Source organism: Lactuca sativa, chromosome 6, assembly GCF_002870075.4.
Source record: "Lactuca sativa cultivar Salinas chromosome 6, Lsat_Salinas_v11, whole genome shotgun sequence".
Classification (NCBI taxonomy): Eukaryota; Viridiplantae; Streptophyta; class Magnoliopsida; order Asterales; family Asteraceae; genus Lactuca; species Lactuca sativa.
The window spans coordinates 196570336-196589235 of NC_056628.2; the positions used below are offsets into that span (position 1 = coordinate 196570336).

The 18900-nt window shown below is 35.7% G+C and overlaps 2 protein-coding genes across 2 annotated transcripts; one reads left to right on the forward strand and one right to left on the reverse strand.

The window, feature by feature from the left end:
- Positions 1-7781: 7781 nt before the first annotated feature.
- LOC111908838 (alpha-amylase) lies at positions 7782-15351 on the reverse strand. The gene is given in 4 exon segments (XM_023904638.3): positions 7782-13952; positions 14048-14850; positions 14944-15076; positions 15151-15351. Coding segments are annotated over 4 exon segments (1302 nt in total). The 5' UTR covers positions 15250-15351; the 3' UTR covers positions 7782-13685.
- LOC111908837 (protein WEAK CHLOROPLAST MOVEMENT UNDER BLUE LIGHT 1) lies at positions 10482-13591 on the forward strand. The gene is made up of 3 exons (XM_023904637.3): positions 10482-10695; positions 10773-11640; positions 11718-13591. Exons 2-3 carry the CDS (start codon positions 11002-11004, stop codon positions 13509-13511), a joined length of 2433 nt encoding a protein of 810 aa, XP_023760405.1. The 5' UTR covers positions 10482-10695; positions 10773-11001; the 3' UTR covers positions 13512-13591.
- Positions 15352-18900: the final 3549 nt, after the last annotated feature.

Below are 18900 nucleotides of genomic sequence, written 5' to 3' on the forward strand. Positions count from 1 at the left end.
AAACTGGGTAGTGTTAGTATCGGACTTGAGAAAATAAATAATAAAAATGGAGTTAGTACCTACACATTATTTTTTGTATGTTCAAATTTTACTAAGCTAATTGGACAAGCAAGGGACTCCCCTACGGAGATACAAAAACTCAATACGATATTGATAATTCTTTTAGATGATCAAGCAAATCGAAAGAAATATATGTCTTTGGAGAATGCGTCTCAAAGTTCTTGTATGAGAGTTTTGAAAGTAGATATGATGTAACAATTATCTATCCGTGATCCGCTTTGTCCAACTACTACAAAAGGGCGTCCTAAACTTGCAAGTAGAATTAAGTCTTCTTTAGAAGCCCCCAAAAAACAAACATGCTCTTATAGCCAAGGATTGGGTCATTATGCTACTATTTGTTCAAAAATAAAGGTAATTATAATAATAACTTAATTTTCATGATTGAGAACTCTAATAATTATATTAACAATTTTTTATTTTTTTTTTCATGTATCAGGCGAATGAATCGTTGCAAAATACTTAATGATAAGATGTGTTGTTTCTGTGAGCAAAAGAAAAAATACATGCTTCATGGCATTTTTTTGTTAACTGCACCTTTTTTTCATGTTATACACACAACCAATGTATGAATAATCTAGAATTTATTGATTCTTCTTAACAATTTTAATGTCTTCGAATGAAATTTGTTGACTGTTTATGATTTGTGTGATTATAATCGAAATTTGGTTGCCACTATGTGTAACATCCATAAAATTCATGAAAAATTTTAGCTTTTAAAACCAAAAAAAATCATCATGTGTTTACAAAATTAGTTTTCAAAACATGTTTAATATCAGAGTTTCCCAAAATCATAAAAAAAACACGAGGAGGTGCACGATCACGCCTTTACCTTCCCGTGATCATCTGAGGTACATGAAACATAACCCAAAATAGCCAGCCCAAAACTTAGTGAGTTCCCCCAAAATACCAACACATCACATAAATATAATAATAACAGCAAACAACATACATACAGAGCCGTCAGTCTGACTGGAACGCCCCACTGGCCTACAGTCTACCAGGTACTCTCACAGAACCTTCAACATGACTGGTACGACACACCGTGCCTTCAGCCTATCTAGACCGTTTTCAGGGCCTTCGGCCTATCCGGTCCGCCCTAGGTCTGTTGGCCTTCAGCTCAAAGCAGGAATGCCTCAACCCAACCACACATACACCGTGTCGACACATACATATATATAACAGACAAGCTTACTAATAATCAGCCAATAACAAACAGATAGATCTTACAAATCACTAAGCATAACATCATCCTATCTACTATGATATAGATCTAATAGATCACTATAATACTCAGTCATACGATAAACCAGGATAACAATCCAAAGGGTCGGCTTTGGTGCCTTCAACCGGTAAGTATAGTGAGAAAAACTCACCTCACACTGCTCAATCAAACTGAAAGTCTCCGACTATGGCCCACTAAATCCCCGCCCTATCACACACAAAATAATCATCAAATTAATAGTTGGATTCCAATTTTTAGGTATTAGCTCATAAGTTAGGGTAAAAGGTCACTCTATCCTTTTCCTAGTATGTGCCAAGGCCCAATCCATATCCAAATAATCACTCAAGGCCCATATTTGGCCCAATTTTCCAAATTGGGCCCAAACTCCTACTTGGGCCTTATCCTAAGGCCCACCCTTCCACTTAGCCCAAAACACTTGTACTCAAATGGACCAATAAGGGCCTAAGCATATAGGCCCAAAAGATGGCCCAAACTTGAAGCCCAAAACCGATAAGCCTAACAGACTGAGTACGCGGGGCGTACTCAGCTGTACGTTAAGTGTACTCGCATTGAGGCTTGTATGCTGCACATACTGGCTTATACGTCCAACATACTCCTCCTATTCAGCCACTCTTCGCATTAAGCCCTCAATCCATAAAGATAAAGCTCCAAAACATAGATCTGACTCCCTTAAGCTGGAATAACACGTAAAGTTGCTAACTTTACATATATGCATGGCTAAATGAAGCTCTTAAGCTTAAAAATGACTTAATAAGTGGCTTAATGCATGCATGAGAACCAATAACACTTAAAGTTGGCACATTTATGCTTAGGAAGCCTCTAACAAGCTCGGATCTAAAGAAACAATCCCTTCCGGTGGCGGAGCTAGTAGGGGGCATGCAGGTGCTCGCCCCCCCCCCCCCCCAACTTGTCTACTTGTAAAATATTCTTATATGTATATTATTCAAATCAAGCATTGCATATTCTTTGACTGTTAAATAATTTATAATTCTTTCAAACTAAACACATATGTAGACATATCAATAACCTCTATATCCTTAACTCTATTTTTAATTACAAATATCTATATATTTTAAAAAAGAAAATGATTTGAGAGAGATAAGAATGCAAATCGAAAGTTCTAACAAACTTCCAAATTTTTGGAAAGTTTTAATATACTTTCAAAATTTAAAAAAAAACACCCAATCCTTATTCCTCAAATAAAAAGAAGTTTAAAATCTTTGAAAAAATAATTTAAACCACATTCATAGGGATATTGTGTGCCTCTTCAAGCTCTCTGCCCCTCCCGTCTCCGATCTTACCTTCTTCTCCACCTATTGACATTCGTTAAAGTGCATTAATGGCTGTTATAACTCTGTGTCTCCACTTATCAAACACAATGTCAACTAAAACTGGTCGTTGGTCGCCTCTATGGCTTTCCCTCTTAGATCTCGCTCAATGATGTGGATTCGTTGTATTGTATGTCTCTATCTCGTATTTTTCTCTTCAAGGTTTCTATACCTATGCATAACTAGGAGATAGAGTAATAGAGTAATTGAGTTTTGACTTGATAAAGTAATGAGTAAAGATAAGGCAACCGACCCAATCAGTACCTATCATTACCCCTTCTTAACTTTTTTTAATTGGACATATTTATCTCATAAATTTACTATAAGTTATCAATTTTTTTTTTCATGTTAATAACTTCATGTGTTAGTTTCCTATGATTCTTGCTTATTTTTATTTTTAGGTAAAGGAAAAACACATTTGATGCTTTGTTTATATATATATATATATATATATATATATATATATATATATATATATATATATATATATATATATATATAAGCCCCTTCCATTCAAAATTTCTGGCTCCGCCCCTGATCCCTTCAAAAGTTCTAATCCATCAATCAACTCAAAAAAGGACCAAAAGTGTGACAAATCAACCCATAAAGAGATCTAAGCATTAACAAGTCAATATTTGAACTTGATACCTTTAGAAGCTTGCAAAATGATGAATGATCATGGATCTCAAGTTTCCCCACCAAACTATGAACTTCCACCTTCTTCTAGTTTCTTCAAGAATGAGCAAAACAACACCAAGTTCTCTTAAAAAGCTCAAAAATACAATAATGGAGGCTAAGGGACGCTTTAGGGTTTTCTGGAGGTTTAGGGACAAATAGAGAGGCCAACCCTAAGTGTTAAGGTTTTTATATTGGGTGCAACACCATAAATTAGGGTTTCTAGAAACTGCACGTATGCCCAGCGTACATAAGCGTATGCCCTATGTATGCACCCGCAGTCCCGATCCATCTCGCATTAGTACGCTAAGCATACCAGGTGGTACGCCCCACATACTGGCTTCTAAGCTAGTACGCTAGGCATACCAAGTAGTACGCCTAGCGTACTACTCCAAGGGCTAATTTGCAACTTTTAATTAATGAAGGGAAAAAGTGAAACGTACCAAGATCTGGGTATCGCACTATGTGTTTCAAACGAAAGTATGAGGGTATTTTACGAAGAAAAAAAACGAAAATCCAATGATATTTTGTGAAAAAACAAAATTATGAGAGTATTTTATGAAAAAAAAATAGAAGTACGATGATATTTTGTGAAAAACCAAAATTATGAGAGTGTTTTGTGAAAAAAAATGGTAGTAAAATGATATTTTGTGAAAAAACTAAAATATGAGGGTATTTTGTGAAAAAAACGGAAGTACGATGGTAATTTTTGAAAAAATGAAATTACGAGGGTATTTTGTGAAAAAAAACGGAAGTGCGATGGTATTTTGTGAAAAAACGAAATTATGAGGACATTTTGTGAAAAAAAAACGGAAGTACGATGGTATTTTGTGAAATAACGAAATTATGAGGGTATTTTGTGAAAAAATTGAAATTATGAGGGTATTTTGTGAAAAAATTGAAAGTACAATGGTATTTTGTGAAAAAAAATATGAAGGTATTTTGTGAAAAAAAAATGAAAGTATAATGCTATTTTGGGTTAGAAATGAAAACTTTCTGCAATTTTGGGTTAAAAATGAAAGTAGGCTGTCATTTTGGGTTCAAAACAAAACTTTTTACAATTTTGGGTAAAAAATGAAAGTAGGTTGTCATTTTTGGGTTCAAAATGAAACTTTTCTGCAATTTTGGGTTACAATGAAATATGGGTTCAAAACGAAACGTTTCTACAATTCTAGGTTAAGAATGAAAGTAGGCAGTCATTTTGGTTAGTGCTGTATTAATCTACACATAAGTATGATGATTTAACCTTGTTGGGCGATTTTGCCCTTGTCTCAAAGATGGTAATCCTCAAGAACTTAAGGATACAAAATTTCAAGTCACATAAACAATATGACCAAAAGCGAAGAATCTCAATTGCTAATTTTCATTAAAAATGATAAGTACATTGCTATTTCAGATAAAAATGAAAAGTGGGTTGCTATTTTAGCTTACTCCAAAAAAATAATACTTTTGTTCTATACATTTTTTGTCAACATATATATATATATATATATATATATATATATATATATATATATATATATATATATATGTGATCCATTCACTATACAACAACCCAAAATTTTTCTAGAGTTGCTAAAATTCTTCCAATTCTTCAAGTATTCCCACAAATTCTCCAACAAAGAATGTCAATAGCACCTGGTTGAGCTATCCGACATCAAAAGTATACCATGTTCCTCCATTATTTTACCCAACTTTAATGTTGTAACCATAGTTTGACCATAATACCCTTACACTTCAAAATAAAAGTTATTGATGTGGATGAGCCATTTAAAAATCATGAATTGATCAAAATATCATATATATTGTTTTTAAGATTTATTAATTAAATAGAAAAAATGATTTCTACAGTTGAAAGTTGAAACTCATCACATGTTTATTACCTACTTGCACAAATACCAAAGTGTGGATATATGTTCTTTAAGCTTATGAACATCAGGTTCCTATTGTTTCCTATAAGCCTCAACAAAAGGGAAGAAATTAGGAACAATCTTTAATTTTATTATGATCATATCATAATATAAAAAGGTTAGTTATGTACCTTGTAGTTATTACAACAATCATGAAATCTCAACATTATATCACTTGCACAACTTTCTCTAAAAATGAAAAATCTCGATGCTTTCTTACTCCAAGTTCTCATCTCCCACTAAACATGCTTATTCCAAATGAAACAACACTAGTTGAAGCTCTGGGAATCTAAATCGTATATACAAAATAGATATAAAAGTATTATAACTTATAAGATATGGTAAAAATAAAACCATATTCAAGCTATAGGTTAAGGAAGGCAAACCTGGGATGCTCTAATATAATATACATCATGGTGATATTCATCACTAAAAGGTTCTTGAATCTGTTCCCTGATTATGATTCCAAGATTATACGTTTCTTCTTCTCCTTGACTTATAAGTTATCCACCTTTGGTTTTCCCCTTCCACGGAGACTTCCATTCCCAGACCCAAGAAGGAAGTTTTTCCAAAGATGCCCCTCTTTCTTGTGCATCTTTCAAAAGAGATTTCAATTGATTTGACAAATTTTCCAACTCTTTCATCCTTTTCTTGGTGGGTGCTCGCGTCCCATGCCTTGCCTGTAAAAGAATTCACACAATGTTTGTAAAGTGTAAGCAGATACGGATACAAAATTTTGAAAATGTTTTGTTTAATTCACAAAAATAGCACTTCCAACTGGTGCACCAAGCCCTTTCGACAAAGATACTGAAACATAATCAACAACTTATACTAGCCTATGAACACGGACACCAAGAGCTTGAAAAAAAATATTTTGCTTGAACTAGAAACGAAATAACCTGAAACTGAGAAAAAGTGAAGTATGTCATTGCTTAGCAGCTTTGGTACGAAGAACTACGACATACTAGAGGTTGGGGATTGCCAGCCGCGTGTCGTTGGGCCTGTCTGAATATGCATCGTCAACGTAGTAAGACTGACATAGTAGAAAGCAAACAAGAAATGTATTCGAGTGTATACGACTAGGTTTGCACTGCACAGTGTGTGAATGTTAACCGGAAGAGACAAGATATTTTTGGGTTCGACAAACGATGATATCAATGAATTTAATACATTGTTTTTTTTAAGTAAACAAATATCAAAACGACATAGTTTTGTCGTTAAGTGTATGTAATCTTATATACCTTAAGGGTATATTCACTATTCTCATATATATATATATATATATATATATATATATATATATATATATATATATATATATATATATATATATATATATATATATATATATATATATATATGTAAGCGTTCAATCGATAACATTTCTTATTGCAAGAACATTTGAAAATAAATTTTTGACCACACAATTCTTTTAATTAAAAATATAAAGTAATATTCATATAAATCAAAAAATGGTTACAAACAAATAAAATACCCACTAACCAGCATCACTCACTACCCAACCAACACCACCCACAACCACTACCTACCACCCACCACCAACAACCATCACTACCCTCTAACAACCACCAATACCTAATACCCACTACCACTATCAACCACCCATCACCGCAACCTACAACCCATTACTACCCACTCCACCACCCATCACCTACCGCTATCACCACTACCACCCCCATCACCAATCACCACCACCACCCACCACCAGTCTCTACTACTTATCATCACCACCCACCACCAACCATCACCCATCACCACCACTCGCCACCACCATTCCACCTATCACCCATAAAAACCACCACCACCACCCATCACCACGACCTGTCTCCACCACCCATTACCACCGTTTACCACCACCACCTGCCACCACCACCAACCACCACCTACTACCATAACCACTAAAGCCACCAACCACCACCACCAATCGTCACGATATGTCGCCACCACCCATCACCACCACTTGTCATCACGCAACCATCAACACGACAACCAACGAACACTCACCATAACCACCAACATTTATCACCCTTCACCACCACCACCACTACCCACTACCTATAACCACCCACAACCACCACAAACCAAATATTACCCATGACCCCCATCACCACCCTGCCCTAACTCTAGCACTACCACCACCCACCACGTACCACCTTGCATCTCCACCACATGACCAACACCCTATTACCTACAATCACCAACACTATATGTGATTAAATTCATATAATGGCATAAATCATGTATGATTATATGTATTTATTCACATAAATCACACATGATTAAATAGATATAATCACATGTGATTATACGTATCTAATCTCATATGATTTATATAAACAATATTAGTTTTCATGTTTTCCATTCAATAATTTTCTCATGTATTTAATCATATTTGATTATATGTATTTAATAACATATGATTAATGTAAACAAAGATTTATTTTCATATTTTTGATTCAATGCTCGTTCTCTTGTATATAATAACATATGATTATATGTATCTAATCACATATGATTTATATAGACAAGATGTAACATTTAAAATTTCAAAAAAAAAATTTCATTTTTAAATTCATATAAAAACGTTGTTCATAGAAACCATCTCAAGAAAATCACAATGTCAAATACAAATCACCATCAACATATCAGAGTGTCCCAAAAATATCTGGTATCATAAACTGCAGGTAAATGTGTACAATCAAGCATTCGCTTTCCTGTGATCCTCAGAAGTACCTGAAACACATTTAATCAACAACTGTAAGCACAAAGCTTAGTGACTTCCCCAAAATACCACACATAATACAGCACAAAATAAACAACTATCAGTTATCAGCAACCCTAGAGACTACCCGAAGTCTCAGCACACATAAGGCAACACGTATCATATTAATAACACATAGACCCCGTTCTTCGTTACATATATAAATCTGTTCTACCACACATGTAAGAATAAGTGAGGAGACTCACCTTACACAGATGAGTGATAGAACTCACACCCGAACTGCTGTAACTAGACTCCGCCTAATAATTACACCAATTAACCCTAATTAATAATTAAGGAAATTTTCATACTTCACTAATCCTAAGTCAAGTCTAATCCATAAATTAGGCAAAAGAGCATTTTTCCTATCCCAAGATGCAAAACTCTCACAAATTGTCAAAAAGGCACACTTGGTCAAAAGTCAACGACGTCCGTATGTGTAACATCCAAATTTTAAACAAAAATTTTCATTTTTAATTTACCCAAAATATTTTCATAAAACCAAACCATCATAAAATCACAAGTATCAAGTACAAATCATCACTACAAATATCTAACTTCAAGCCTTTACATGGCTATAAGGAGTTATAACTCAAAACCCCTAACTTTTACTTCATAACCCCCCCCCCCCCCCCCACCACCACCACAACTCTTGCATGGAAGAAAAGAAGTGAACCAGATAGCATTTTTATGACTCAAGACACCTTAGGATGCTTGAAAGGAAAACTTAATCGATCTGTAGCACTTCATACTCTTAAAGGTCCAAGCTTTGGGATAAAAGACTAAACAAGATCTACTAATACAAGCTTCAAGATGAAAACTTTATACCATAAAAGGGTGCACAAGAAGGTGAAGTTTCTGGATCTACAAGCTTGAATGCACCACCTTCACTTGAAAGGTCTTCCTTCAAACACCAAACACACAAGAATCACCTTACAAGCTTCGAAACTCTCCTTCACACATTAGGGTTCAATTTTAGGGTTTAGATGGAATGGAGGCTTGATAAGATGGTGTCCAAGGGAGGAATAAGATGGTTAAATAGGGGTCATGTCCTAAATTTTAGGGTTTGGAGACAACACAAGTACGCTCACGTACTCATACGTACACCCAATGTACTCAAATGTTGACCTGCCCCCAAGGCCAACTGACTTACTCCCCGCGTACAACTTGTACGCCCAGTGTATGGACCTTTTTGCAAGCTTTTAAAACACAAGGGACTAGAAATAAAACTACGTGACAACGGGTGTTACAAATCTACCCCACTAGAATCAGACTTCACCCTCGAAGTTGGCCTCTGCGAAAAAATCTGGATAATGCTTCGTCATCTTATCCTCGGGTTCCTAAGTCCACTCAGAGCCTCTCTGATGCTGCTACTAAACTTTAACCAAGTTCACCACCTTGTTCCTCAAGGTTTTCACTCTCCGATCTAGAACCGCCACCGATGTGACATGATTAATTTTGCAATACGTGAAACAAATTAAAACAAAAAAATGATTTCATAAATGAAACCTATTCGTACTAAGGCTATGTTTGACATATTAGTTGGAAAACTAGCTGATAAAAATGATGTTTGGTAAAAACTAACTTATAAGCTAGTTGAAAGATATAAAATGACAAAAAAAAAAATAAAAAAAAACATTTAGAAAAATATGTTTTTTTTATAACAAATTAAAGGTATATTTGGAAAAAAAAAAAAAAAAAAAAAACTCATGAAAAACTAGTCTAACTAGCTTTTTACTAAACTAACTTATAAACTATTTTTAGGTTTGCTAATTGCCATTAACAAGACAATTTAAAAACGTTTACAAAATAAATTAGTTTATCAGTTAACTTTGACTTGTCAAACACAATCTAAATCACAACTAAGATCTATGATAATGATTTGTAGGTAATGAAGTACATAATTTTGCAATGACCCTGTTATGAAATATGTGGGCATTTTGAGGAAAGCAGAAAATTTAAAGTTATTTTTGTCAAAACAAGGGGTTATTTTAATATTTTTATCTTTAGAAAAATAAAAAATATTTAATGTCATTTTAGCTACATATTAAAATACCGAATCCAAATTAAAAAAATAAACAAAATTATATATGCAACAAACAACAAAATCACTTACTTTGATGCTTTATATCTGTGATTTGAGATCCCATTCGGTTACATATCAGCATTTTCCTTCTGTTAACGTTTTCTCGAAACCTCTTTGACGAAGACAATGCACAAGGAGACAAGCTCTTTTTTTTTCCCAAACAAAGTAAAACATTAATTCTTCTTGGTTCCCTCTTAATCCTTTTAAAGTTATGCAAGTAGTTGATAATTTGTTAAAAGTAAAGATAACTAATGCTTCACAATATATATTAAATTACACAATAAAAATACATTTTCAACTAAATATAGCAATCAAAATATATTTAAACCTAAAAATAGACGCAAACATGAAAATTTTTCGAAAAACAGCGCGCCTTTCAGATCATATTGTGGTGAAATTGGTATTATTTCTGTTTGCGCTCATTATTTCCATCCATTTTACTAATTCCTTTGCTTTCCTCATCAATTGATTATCATTTTCATTTGGATCTGTTTTACATAGTGATTTCCGAAGCTTTAATCGCTGGTTTGTTGGAGTTAATCAAAGTTAATATTCTCGATATCAGAAGATATTTTCATCAAACCTCTGGATTTGATTCCGGGGATTTCCGGGTATGCGTTTAACCTCTCTTATCTCTTTCTAACTCTGAGTTTAATTTGATTGAATGTTGTTTTGTGGGTTTTGTTAGGGCGTTATAATTATTTGATTATTTCGTATGATCCTTTGAATTCATTGGCGAAAGGATGCAATGAATATTCGATGATGCGAGGGGGATGACGACCAAGAACAGTTGATCTTTGGATGAAATTTTTTGCAAATTGATTTGTTTTTCGTGATTCGCCTCCACGAATGAAGATTTGTGTTATGAATTGAATCTCAGATATCCAACAAACGGGTGCTTGTTTGACAATTCTAGAATGGATGAAGTGAAAGCTCTGGAAGAAAATTTAACCTCAAATGGTGAAGAGTCTGCTAAATTGGTCACAAATGGAGAATTAGAATCTGAAACAGATGTAGGGAAGGAGGACACTGAGAATGGATCGAATGCAGAGGAAAATTTCGGTAATTCAAGCTCTGAACAAGATACATCAAAAGGATCCGAAATTGAAGAAGAAGCCTCAACTGATCCAAAACCATTAGATGATCGGTTAACATCTTCCCAAGAAACCCTAATACAACCAGATGATCACGTTCAAGAAGAAATTCCATCATCTCTTCCATTAGAAACATCAGAAGAACCAGAAGCAAATAATCCAACAAGAAATCCCGAATCACCTTCCGGAGAAACAAATGGTGAGATTTGCAATCATGATCAAAAGGCATTTAATGGCATTTCTCCATTGGAGAAGACTGGTTCTGAGAAACCGCTTCGGAAATCTTATAGTAATGTTGATACCATTGCACCATTGGAGAAGGCTGATTCTGGGAAAAAGCTTCAGAAAACTTATAGTAATGCCATTATCGATACCACTGCACCTTTCGAATCTGTTAAAGCAGCTGTTTCCATGTTTGGTGGAATCATCGATTGGAAAGCCCATAAACTCCAAACCGCTGAGGTATAATATCATCCATTTTGTTTATATCACTACTAAAAAATCTATGGATATATAAAACATTAAAACCCAATTTGCAGAAGCGGAAGTATATAATACAAGAGCTCAAAAAGGCACGTGAAGAGATCCCATTGTTTAAGAAAAAGTCAGAGAAAGCCGAAGAATCGAAGCTACATGTGTTAAAGGAGCTCGATGACACTAAAAGGCTCGTAGAAGAACTAAAACTTAATCTTGAAAGAGCACAAACAGAAGAGCGTCAAGCAAAACAAGATGCAGAACTTGCGAAACTAAGAGTGGAAGAAATGGAGCAAGGGATTGCTGATGATTCTAGTGTTGCTGCGAAGATACAAAGAGAAGTTGCACATGCGAGACATGAAGCTGCTGTTTCTGAGGTGAAAACTGTTAAAAAGGAGCTTGAAGATCTCCAAAACGATTATGAATTATTGGTGTCTGAAAGAGATGTAGCTATAAAGAATGCTAAAGAGGCTGTTTCTAATTCGAAAGAAATTGAGAAACAAGTTGAAGGGTTGACTATCAAACTCATGACAACAAAAGAGGCGTTGGAATCTGCGCATGCCGCTCGTATGGAGGCGGAGGAATACAGAACCGGAATCGGAATGGCACGCGAGGAAGATACTTTGAATTGGGCGAAGGAATTGAAAGAATCGGAATCGGAATTGGAAAAAGTCGATCGACAAATCGTTTCAGTTGAAGATCTTAAGTCCAAACTCGAAACTGCTTCAGTATTACTTCATGACTTGAAATCCGAATTAGCTGCTTACATGGGCGAAAATCATGAGAAAGAAATGGAAAATAACGAATCGTTAAATAACAATAGCAATACACGTAAACAAATGCAAGAAGCTATCGATGTAGAAAAGATTAACCTTGAGGAAGTGAACAAAAGCATCGAATTAGCAACGAATGAGGTCAAATCATTGAAACAAGCTGCAAATTCATTGAACTCGGAACTCGAGAAAGAGAAATCAACACTCATCGCGATAAAACGAAGACAAGGAATGGCATCAGTAACAGTTGCATCTCTTGAATGTGACCTAAATAGAACAATTTCAGAGATTTCCCTAATTCAAAAGAAGGAAAAATTAGCAAGAGAAAAAGCAATCGAACTCCCGAAACAACTTCAGAAAGCAGCCGAAGAGGCAGATCATGCTAAATCGCTAGCCAGGTCAGCACATGAAGAACTACAGAAAGCGAAAGAAAAGGCGGATCAAGCGAAAGCTGGAGCAGAAACAATGAGAAGCAGATTGATAGCTGCTCAAAAGGAGATTGAAGCAGCTCGAGCATCAGAAAGATTAGCTGTTGGAGCAATTACTGCACTTCATGAAACCGAATCAGCTCGAAAGAGTGAAGGAGAATCTGGAGTTACAATATCCTTAGAGGATTACTATGAACTAACTCGAAAAGCTCAAGAAGCTGAGACTGAAGCTAATTGTAGGGTTTCAGAAGCAATGTCAAAGATTGATTTAGCAAAAGAATCGGAAGTGAAAACAGTGAATAACCTTGAGAAAGTAAACTCAGATATAGTTTTAAAGAGGAAACAACTCTCGATTGCAAAGGAGAAAGCTGAGAAGGCTAAGGAAGGGAAACTGGCTGTAGAACAGGAGCTTAGAACATGGAGATCTGAAAGTGAACAAAGAAGAAAAGCTAAAGAAAATGGAAGACAGAAAGGATTAGTTCGTGGTAAAGAAGGAAAAAGTTCTGAAAGCTTCAACAATGTGACGGGATCATCTCGTGAAGGGAAGACTCGGAAGAAAAAGAAGAAGTCGTTCTTTCCTAGATTTTTAATGTTCTTCAGCAAAAAGAAAGGACATTCAAACAAGAATAATAATAATAACAGTAATAATAATACATAATGGGGGATACAAAGCAATTTTTACTCTTCACTTCTGTATTTGTAACAATATGATTTAAATATTTTATATGGGTTTGCTCATTGCTGCGTTTTAGTTATCAATTTGATTAAATATTTTATATTATTACAACAATTTATTAAGTATTTTGTATTATTACAACATACAACAATTGCTTCATTCAAACTTTATGGTGTTTTTCTCCCATACTGCGTAGTTCAACCCAGAAGTAGCAACCTCAAAGTTCTCTGGAATGAGATTTCCAAGATCATCTTTTGATCCGATTTTCACCATGATTTTTTCATCAATCTCAGCAACATACAAATCAGCTTCGTATTTCAATATCTTCACTTGGCTCGTTGCTCCTATCCCGTTCCTTTCCCTAATCGCTGATACATTTATGATCGCTTCCTTCAACCCCCAACTGAAAAAATGGTCGTAGAACTACAAATCAAACGCAAAACAAAAGTCAATAATTTGTTAAACCATTGGTACTACTACTAATTAATGGCACAAAAAGAAAAAAAATGCAAACTTACAATCGATGGGATTCCTGGATGAGTGAGAATGTAGGTGTATCCTAACATAACTTTATCAGAAGGAAATGGCCAAACATTTTGGGAGTATGTATCATGGTTATCGATGAATGTCACAGCATTCGCAGGCATAATTCCGATGAACCCAGGAGGTTTACCATTTGGATCGATCAATCTCCATAACTCACCTTGCACAGCTGCTTGAAGTATACCCTTTGTAGTAAAATCAAAAGCTGTTAACGCGCCACCTCCACCTTCTTCCACCTACTTCATAAGTTCATTTCTATGGTTATCATGATTGTAATCTGGTTTTCCATCTTCCCCATAAGCTAACGAGCTCCATAGCTCTCCAACTGCAAAATCTGGAGAGGTGTTGGTCATGTAGATCTTGGTGAAACTCGAGGAATACCCTTTTACGTAATCAAATCGCCACCCATCAAACCCTATTTCAGTGTTGAGCCAGTTCATCCAATCAGATAACTCCTTTTGGACTGTAGGGTTTACGTGATCGATGTCTGGGGCACCTGTAAAGGGGCCTCCGGTGTCGAGATTTCCATTGCCAATGCAATAGTCGTCGTCTTTGCAAATCATGGAAGATCCCCAATCAAGTCGTTCATCTGGAGTTCCACCCTCGAAGATACAGTATTTCCCGCTTCCATCTTGCTTCTCCCCTGTTCTGTGATTTATAACTATGTCTGCAACGGATTTGATTCCCTTGTTGTTTAAAGCTTTGATCAAAGATTTCAGTTGTTCTTCATTCCCGTATTTTGATGCATTCAGATCGTATAAACGTCCTGGCAAATATCCTGCAACAGTAATAAATTATTCAAAACCATGATTACTCTATACTTAAACGATCAGACAAAACTCAGAAGTACATAGAAGGAAGATAGAAAGACCTTGTGGTGCAGCGGATTGGGAGGGAGGTGGGAGCCAAACATGGGTAATTCCAGCAGCGGCGAGGTCATCAATGGAGCCAAGGAGGGAATTGTATAATCCACCATCTTTGTTGCATGAATCCCAATTGAACCCCTGTAAAGTTATTTAAGAGGATTAAAACTTACGAGAAGTGAGATTTTTGGTGTTATGAGGAGTTGATTTTGAACCTGAAACAGCAAAGTAGGAGCTGCTGCAAGCGAGGGTGCCAGAAAGCATGTGACTAAGAACAAACGTTGAGTGAAAGTGGCGACTTTAACGAGACTCATGTTTGAATGTGTAATGATTGGATTTCATGATTAATCCGAAAGGAAAGGGATTATAAAAAGACTTTCTGTCGTGGATTAAACGTTTGGAATGATGGAATTGTAGAGAACTTCACGCCATGAGTTTAGATTGCAAAGATGACTCCTGAAAGGGAATATATAAAACTGTTTATTTAAATATATACACATAATAACGTAACTTATTTAAATATATGTTATTATTGTAATAAATTTTTCATTATAAAAATCTTATAAAAAAAAAAGAACAAGAGGTTAAGAGCAATTCCATTATTCCAACCTACAGATCCTGACAACCATCAACTTCAGCTTCTCTCCTTGAATACAAACATGTAAACCTCACTGTTAATAGACCCAACATTAATGTGAGGCTTAATTTTTATTTTAATTATGAGATTGAAATTATATTATAAATTATAACATACAATAACGAGTTTTAATCCCTTGTTTTTCATAGTAATGTATTTGTGTCGTTAAAGTTACCAATCCATAGTAAGTCTGAATTTTTTTAGGAATATAAACAATATCAAAGGCAGTTAAATACTTAAATACAATATAAATTTTGGTCCATGTTGATACTGGGCCTGCAAATACATAATGGACATTTGGACATGGTCAACAAAATGTTTGATTTTTGTTGTACTACCACATGGACCCGGTTAACAAATTGACCTCCTTGTCCTACCTTAACATTCGATAGATTTGGAGTTCAATGACCATTGAACTCTTCAATAAGAAAAAAAAAGTTTTTAATTCTTAAATATTTACTATAAATTATATTTGTAACATTCTATTGAACTTTGTAAAGTTCAATGCATTATAGGAAAAAAAATTTATAGATTTGTATGGATTGTAGAAAGATGATGTAGCAATCCATTAAATTCTATGAAATTCAATGTATTGTGGATACCCTTATCATCATCACATGCACATTAAGAGCTCTTAGCTCATGTTCATCATCTCTACACCTCCTTCTTGAGAGCCAAAAACATCACCATCATCATCTCCACACATACTCTTCATTTTTTCTACCCACTTGCAATTCAGAGACAAATACACAAAGAAGAAAGGCCATTCTTCATCATATTTTCTTTTGCATACCATACATACAAATCGAGAAAAAGAACCATCTCAATCTTGTCTACTAATTTTGAGATCTCTATTTCCATCAAGATAAAAATCCCACCATTTTCATATCTTCATTTCAATCATCTTCAACGAGGTAACTGGATTAAATCATCATAATCTCACCCTTTGATTTCAAGATACCTCTAATATCCACTTCAAATCATGGTTCTAAAATGAGTTTCATGTGGCGTGCGAAGGTGCAAGGCATGACTACGTCGTCTCGAAAACCTTCATGACGGTGATGTTAGGCAATGCGGGTCAAGGCGTGTTATCGTGCGAGTGTTTTTCAAGACACATTTTTTTTTCTTTTTCTTTTTGACCTTTTCAGATTGGGAATGAAACCATTGAGTCTTTGTTAACTTTTTGTTATTAAAACCTGATATAACTCTTAAAAATGATATATTTTATATAAATCTCTAATTATATGATTTTTATTTGTTTTGTATGTATACAAAATTGTCGTTACAAATCACACCTTAAAAACACCATGACTCATAAAAGATTGAGACTTGACCTTTCCGCCAAGCCATGCTTCAGGCCATTTAGAATCTTGCTTCAGATTCACTCACAGAAGGAGACGAAACCAAGCCAGGTTTGAGATGAGACCAGTGTTAAATATGAGATTACCTTTAGTGTGTCAATTTTTTCATCTCCAAAGTTTGTTCTTATAATGTTAGACCATAGGCCACCCTGCAACATACGAGAAGGTGATGTGGCATAATGGTCCCGTTGGGAACACCATACTGCCCTAGCGGCCTCATAGTTTGAAGACCTCACGGTAAGAGCGGTCTCACTTTCCATTTATTCTTTATCTATTATTTTTTACCATTGGCAATTAAAATAATTGAAATTTAAGGTTTTAACCTACAAATACCCATTTAATCCTCAATAGTTTTACACACTCATGTTACTCTATATTTCTAAATTCTTTGTTTATATAAGTTTGAGAATTGAAATATGGAAGCACTTTGTCATCATCTCCATCATCATCTTCATGGGACCATTGGTCACAACACATTTTTCTCACAACAATCGCAAAAGCATCAACCATCATTTTTTTTTTCTGATGATGTTGAAAGTCTGTGTCTAAGGAGGATAGTTGCTTTAAATAGAGATCATGAAGTTGTACATGATCATATCATACAAGGCTACTTTTCCTAGAATGTCATATATGATGCTAACATGTTAAGATGACAATGCTAGTGATCAACGAACAACTATTCCTAAAAATAGTTCATGAATTTGAGAGCATGTTACCAATTTTTAGATTAGCATGGGATACAAGATTGTAACATCCGAAATCAGAAAGGTCAAGAAAGGAAAGGAAAAACCCTAAGTTAAAGAGGGTTGACTCGGCGAGTCTAGGGAGGAACTCGGCGAGTCGGAGCGGGATCCGGGTGTAAAGTAAGTGACCGACTTGGCGAGTCGGCAAGTGGACTCGGCGAGTCTGGTCTGGGTTGGGAAACCCTAATTTCGGCACTTGGTACCCTATTTAAGCATCTTATTCTCTTCTCTAAGGCTCATTTGCGGCCCCTATAGTCCAGAACCCGAAACCCTAAGCCTCAATTGTTGCTCATTCAAGCTTCCAAGCCATTTTTGGGTGATTTAAAGGAAGAAGAAAAAGGGAAATAAAGGAAGCTTCAAGGATTGGTCTTAGATCTGGAGTTTGTGGAATCTTTCTGAGTTATTGAAGGTACTAAGTCGTTTCCTTCATTTAGATCTATTCTAGTTGTGAGATTTGGGGCTTTTTGGGCAAGTTTATGAACCATTTCGAGTTAGAAGCCTAGATCTGAAGTTGCTACTTTAGATCTAAGTGTATCTTGGCCTAGAGAATCATAAAGCTTCAATTTATGGGTTGATTGTTAAGCCCTTTTGTCTTAAACCCTAGTTCACGGTGTGTTTAGCCTAGATCTCCTTAGCTACACGTAAAGTTTGCCACTTTACGTAAGGAATAGGCTTTAGAAGAGTGGATCTACAGTTTGGAGTCCATGCATGACTCAAAAGCCTCTGAATATATGAAGGACTGAATAGACTCGGCGAGTCCTTCGAGTGGACTCGGCGAGTAGTATGAAGATGGAGATGAACTCGACGAGTTGGATGAACAACTCGGCGAGTCTGTTGAAGATTGCCTCGGACTCGGCGAGTTTGTTCTTGGACTCGGCGAGTCAAGTCGTTAAGCCCCAAACCCTTCGAGTTAAGACTCGGATCAGTGAGTTGAGTGGGGACTCAGTGAGTTGGCCAGGTCAGGACTCGGAAATCGGTAGACTCGGCGAGTCAGGGGCTGGCTCGGCGAGTCGAGTCGCGAATGAATGGATTCTGAGCGTATGAACTCAGCGAGTCAGTAGGCAGACTCGACAAGTAGGGTTGACCAGGACTTTGACCTTGACCAAAGTTGACTTAGTTGACTTTTAGAGGACTGTCAGACTAAGTGTCATATTGATATTGGTAGCTCGGAGAGCTAGAGGAGCAGAGGCTCAGAGGATTGTCGGTTAGCAGCCAGAGGATTAT

Excerpts from the sequence above, each read along its gene's own strand:
- LOC111908837 (XM_023904637.3), top strand. The coding sequence starts at position 11,002 with ATGGATGAAGTGAAAGCTCTGGAAGAAAATTTAACCTCAAATGGTGAA. Across the intron at positions 11,641-11,717 it reads ATAAACTCCAAACCGCTGAG|AAGCGGAAGTATATAATACA; the intron begins GTATAATATCAT and ends CCCAATTTGCAG.